The sequence below is a fragment of the Rhincodon typus genome, chromosome 29 (genome assembly GCF_021869965.1).
Source record: "Rhincodon typus isolate 14 chromosome 29, sRhiTyp1.1, whole genome shotgun sequence".
NCBI lineage: Eukaryota > Metazoa > Chordata > Chondrichthyes > Orectolobiformes > Rhincodontidae > Rhincodon > Rhincodon typus.
The window spans coordinates 39905341-39911145 of NC_063360.1; the positions used below are offsets into that span (position 1 = coordinate 39905341).

At 43.8% G+C, this 5805-nt stretch overlaps 1 protein-coding gene across 1 annotated transcript in view; it reads left to right on the forward strand.

Annotated features, from left to right (window-relative positions):
• LOC109931595 (gamma-interferon-inducible lysosomal thiol reductase-like) overlaps positions 1 to 1928 on the forward strand; it is a gene marked incomplete at its 3' end in the record, with an annotated part of 29642 nt that extends 27714 nt beyond the window's left edge. The window contains exons 4-5 of the mRNA XM_048613957.1: positions 1511 to 1606; positions 1773 to 1928. Of these exons, the coding sequence (XP_048469914.1) occupies positions 1511 to 1606; positions 1773 to 1928 (252 nt within the window). The remainder of the gene's footprint in view (positions 1 to 1510; positions 1607 to 1772) is intronic.
• Between the last annotated feature and the right edge of the window lie 3877 nt (positions 1929 to 5805).

Here is a 5805-nt window from a genome sequence, read left to right on the forward strand (position 1 = left end):
TTTTTCTGAAGAAGGGTCCAGACCCGAAACGTCAACTTTCCTGCTCCTCTGATGCTGCTTGGCCTGCTGTGTTCATCCAGCTCTGCACCTTGTTATCTCAGATTCTCCAGCATCGGCAGTTCCTACTATCTCTGAAACGTACAGAATTGAATAGTTTCAGAATAGATCTAACCAGTCAAAACTAGGAATTTTTAGGCAAAGTGGGGCATGAACAGCAGCAGGATTGCTTTAATGAGAACCTCTACTCCAACATCTGGCAGATCTCTCACTCTGCCATAACTATCAAGTCAGTGTATTAAAAGCAAAAGATAATGATGCTGGACATCTGAATGAAAAGAAACAACATGAAACTTGAGATTGAAACACAGTTAATGTTTTGAGTCTAATATGACTCTTCTTCTTCTGAACTTCTGAAGGAGTTCTGGAGGATATACCAAGAACAACATTAAAAATGAGTTACCAACTGGGAAAAGATACAACACGTATGCAATGGATGCTAAACAGAAGAAGCAGCTTGCTATAGACAAAACTAAGCAATCTCAGCACTGCAATCATGAATGGTGATGGACAATGAAACAACCAATCACAACAGGAGATTCAATGAATGTCCCATCCTCTCATATATTGGTGTTCAGCAGATCAATGCTGCAAATCATGAAACATTTCCATTGGTCTTTTGTCAGTGTCCACGTCCGCATCCATCCTGCTTTAAGCCCTAGCTCTCATTACCCCGTAGTCCAATCTCTCCATTCCATCTCCCACTTGCTACTTGTTTCCTACAGTTGATTAATTTCACTGAGCTGAGAAACTGTCGTGGAGTCTTTCCTTTTCAATTTTAGCAGGCTGACGTTGGCACCAGTTCGGGCAGGTGATGGCCTAGTGGTATTACCGCTGGTCTGTTAATCGAGAGACCCATATAACGTTCTGGGGACCTGGGTTAGAATCCTGCCATGGCAGATGGTGGAATTTGAATTCAATAAAATATCTGGAATTAACCATCTAATGATGACCATGAATCCATTGTTGATTTTCAGGAAAAACCCATCTGGTTCACTAATGTCCTTTAGGGAAGGTAACTGCCATCCTTACCTGGTCAGGCCTACATGTGACTCCAGACCCACAGCAATGTGGTTGACTCTTAACTGCCCTCTGGGCGATTAGGGATGGGCAATAAATGCTGCCTAGCCAGGGACACCCTCATCCTGTGAATGAATAAAGAAAAAAAAACAACAGAAATTTTCAGTCCCCTTTCTCTCAGAAGCAATGTTAATTTTCTATTAAAATTAATAAATATCACAGTAAATTCTAATTATTAATCTTATTGATTGATTGATTGATAATACATTTTAATGCATCAATTGTTCACTATCATGATCTATATCAGGCACTTTTCAAATTTTTTTCGATTATTTAAGTGTAGCTAAGGAGAAATTACACGCTCAATGAGTTGGTAATGCAGAATTGTGCTTATATTTTGTAATATTTCTTTCATGTGGTTATCCTTGCCTAGGCATGCATGATTCATTACCTTAAGAATGCTACAAGTTATATGCCAGTGATTTGCTGCATGGAATCTGCCTCTTCACCTCTCACTGAAGCCCAGAGAGTGAGTAACACTTAATAACTAGACTAATCATTTTAAGGGTTTATGAACAGCCATAAGCCAATTGAAGAGAATTCATCTATTGGTTCCCATCAATGCTACTACAATGATTTAGTTTAATGCTTTATATTATGCATGTCTTATTCTGAGAAACTGTTAATTTTCACAGTGTTTACAAGCACATGCACCAACAGAGGTGCTCTGGGATACCATTAAAAGCTGTGTGAATGGGAGCAAGGGAAATGAATTGATGCATCAAAATGCTCAAATGACAAATGAACTGGAACCACCACATAATTATGTCCCATGGATCTTGATCAATGGGGTAAGAGATTTTATGGAACATTATTGTATTTTTGTGTAAGAACAGTATACAAATCTTAACGATTTGAATATCCTGCTGTGCTGTGCTTATGAAGTCAGTTGATACTTTCCCTTATAAGGCCAGTAAGTTTCTGTTATGGCTTTCACTTTTTATTGAGCTATTTTCTTCAAACTTGGCATAAAATGCTCAACAGTTTGCATGTCTTTTTTTGTAAATTTCCAAATCGATCCCTCCTGAGCGACAAAATAATCAGAGGTTCAGCATTTCCTTAACTGTACTGTTGTTGTCCTGTATCAATTTCCATTATGCACTTGGTTTCCATTGGATTAAATGTCATTGCCATGTACTGACCAATAATCACTTTCCTGTTGCAGCCTTTATGTTATTGACCCTCCAGACCAGCACTGACTAACCTGATGATGAGTTTGTAAAAATCAGTCTTCTCTCTTTTGATTCTATCTAATCAGCTATGTATCTCCAGAATTTTCCATTTTTAACATGTTCTTGCAGCATCTTTAATTCCTTTTCTAAATCTACACATCTTCAGGTAGATTTCAAAGCAAGATCCCATCAGCTGTTCTTAGATTTGAGGATGATGTCTACTTGTATTTGTGAGATGCTCCTATGAGTTTTCACCTTACTTATCAGGCCAACTATCAACTCACAGATCTTTGGGCACATGAAATAGGATGCCCCTTGAACCAACAGGGTGCAGGCTTTGTTGCCTTATCTTTTCTTCTCTGCCACTGTCTGCCTAAAAATTAAGGTGTGGGACTCAAAACTTGCTACAGTTTGACGTACAACTTGGCACCATTTTGAATGATACCAAAGGCATCAACCCAGTTATTAAAGTCAATGATACCGTGCTTCACAGAGAGCTTCAGTGTCTGTTTGAAGCATCGTTATTTTTGTCCACCTTGAAATATTGGCCATTTGAGATCTGAAGAATAGGAGTAGGTGAGGGAGATTTATTTTTCAGCAATGCAGACACAGTAGTCAGTCTATCCAGTTGACTTTGCAAGAGTTTTGTCTGAATACTTCTGAACCTTGCCTCGTGAACACTAACCATGAGAATCATTGAATCCTAAAGTACAGAAGATGCCTTTCAGCCTATCAAGTCTGCACTGACAAAACCACATTAAAATCTACATTAGTTCCACTTTCCAGCACTTGGCCCCATAGCCTTGAAAGTCATGACATTTCAAGTGGGTAGGTGATGGCCTAGTGTATTATCGCTCGACTACTAACCCAGAAACCCAGCTGATGTTCTGGGGACCCGGGTTCGAATCCCACCACGGCAGATGGTGGAATTGGAATTCAAAAAAAAAGTCTGGAATTAAGAATCTACTGATCACCATGAACCCATTGCTGATTGTCGGAAAAACCCATCTGGTTCACTAATGCCCTTCAGTGGAGGAAATCTGCCACTCTCACCTAGTCTGGCCTGCATATGACTCCAGACCCACAGCAATGTGATTGACTCTCAGCTGCCCTCTAAAATGGCCTAGCAAGCCACTCAGTTGTACCAATCGCTGTAAAGACTCAAAGCAATGGAACTGGACAGATCACCTGGCATCGACCTAGGCAATGGAAAAGCCAACAGTAGAAACAGACCTGTTGACCCTGCAAAGTCCTCCTCACTAACATCTGGGGGTTAGCGCCAAAATTGGGAGAGCTGTCTCACAGACTAGATAACCAACAACCTGACATAGTCATACTCACAGAATCATATCTCACAGGCAATGTCCCAGACACCATCATCACCATCCCTGGATATGTCCTGTCCCACCGGCAAGACAGACCCAGCAGAGGGGGTGGCACAGTGGTATACAGTCGGGAGGGTGTTGCACTAGGAGTCCTCAACATTGACCCTGGACCCCATGAAGTCTCATGGCTTCAGGTTAGACATGGGCAAGTAAACTTTCTGATTACCACATACCACTGTACCAGCTGATGAATCAATATTCCTCAATGTTGAACAACATTTAGAGGATGAAAAGGGCACAAAATGTACTCTGGGTGGGGGATTTCAATGTTCACCACCAAGAATGGGTCAGCAGCAGTACTACTGTTCGAGCTGTTCAGGCCCTGAAGGACATAGCTGCTAGACTGGGTCTGTGGCAGGTGGTGAGGGAACCAACAAGAGGGAAAAACATACTTGATCTCATCCTTACTAATTTGCCAACTGCAGTTGCATCAGTCCATGACAGTATCGGTAAGAGTGACCATCGCACAGTACTTGTGGAGACGAAGTCCCACCTTCACATTGAGAACAACCTCCATCGTGTTGTATGGCATTATCACAGTGCTAAATAGGACAGACTTCGCACAAATCTAGCAACTCAAGACTGGGCATCCATGAGGTGTTGTGGGTCATCAACAGCAGCAGAATTGTACTCCAGCACAATCTGTAACCTCATGGCCCGGCATATCCCCCACTCAACCATTACCATCAAGCCAGGGGATCAACCCTGGTTCAATGAAGAGTGCAGGAGGGCATGCCAGGAGCACACCAGGCATACCTGAAGATGAGGTATCAACCTGGTGAAGCCACCAAACAGGACTATTTGCACACCAAACAGCGAAAGCAGCAAGTGATAGACAGAGCTAAGTGATCCCACAACCAACGGATCAGATCTAAGCTCTGCAGTCCTGCCTCATACAGTTGTGAATGGTGGTGGACAATTAAACAACTCACTGGAGGAGGACAGTCCACAGATATCCCCATCCTCAATGATGGAAGAGCCCAGCACATCAGTGCAAAAGATAAGGCTGAAGTATTCACAGCAATCTTCAGCCAGAAATGCCAAGTGGATGATCCATCTCGGCCTCCTCCAGTGGTCCCCAGCATTACAGATACCAGTCTTCAGCCAATTTGATTCACTCCACACGATATGAAGAAACATTGGAGACACTGGATACTGCAAAGGCTATGGGCCCTGACAACATTCCGGCAATAGTACTGAAGACTTGTGCTCCAGAACTTGCCGCCCCCCTAGCCAAGCTGTTCCATTACAGTTACAACACTGGCATCTACCCGACAATGTGGAAAATTGCCCAAGTATGTCCTGTACACAAAAGGCAGGACAAATCCAACCCGGCCAATTACCACCCCATCAGTCTCCTCTTGACCATCAGTAAAGTGATGGAAGGTGTCGCTAACAGTGCTATCAAGCAGCACCTGCTCAGCAATAACCTACTCAGTGATGAGAGGGAGGGTTGGACATGGGATGAGGCCGGGGTTGGGGAGATTTTGAAACTAGTAAAGTCCACGTTGAGACCATTGGTCTATAGAATCCTGAGACGGAATATGAAGTGCCGCTCCTCCAGTTTCTGGGTGGCATCATTGTGGATGGCACCACCCACAAATTGGAAGAGTAGCACCTCATGTTCTACGTCAGGAGCCTACAGCCCAATGACCTAATCATGGATTTTACCAGTTTCAAAATCTCCCCAACCCCGGCATCAACATTTTTGTTTCTTTTTCTTTTACCTCTCGTCCTTGAATGGCATTGGCAATGTCCAGGATGAAAAAGCCAGCTCGGACCCCTGACCTCAGTGTGGAATCGGGCTCCCCGCCTCAGCATGGAATCAGACTCCTGGCCTCAGTGTGGACTCAGATTCCTGGTCTCAGTGTGGACTCAAGACTCCCAGCCTCAGTGTGGACTCACCCTCCTGGCCTTAGCGTGGAATCAGACTCCCGGCCTCAGCATGGAATCAGACTCCTGGCCTCAGTGTGGACTCAGACTCCTGGTCTCAGTGTGGACTCAAGACTCCCGGCCTCAGCATGGAATCAGACTCCTGACCTCAGCGTGGACTCAGACTCCTGACCTCAGTGTGGACTCAGACTCCTGGCCTCAGTGTGGACTCAAGACTC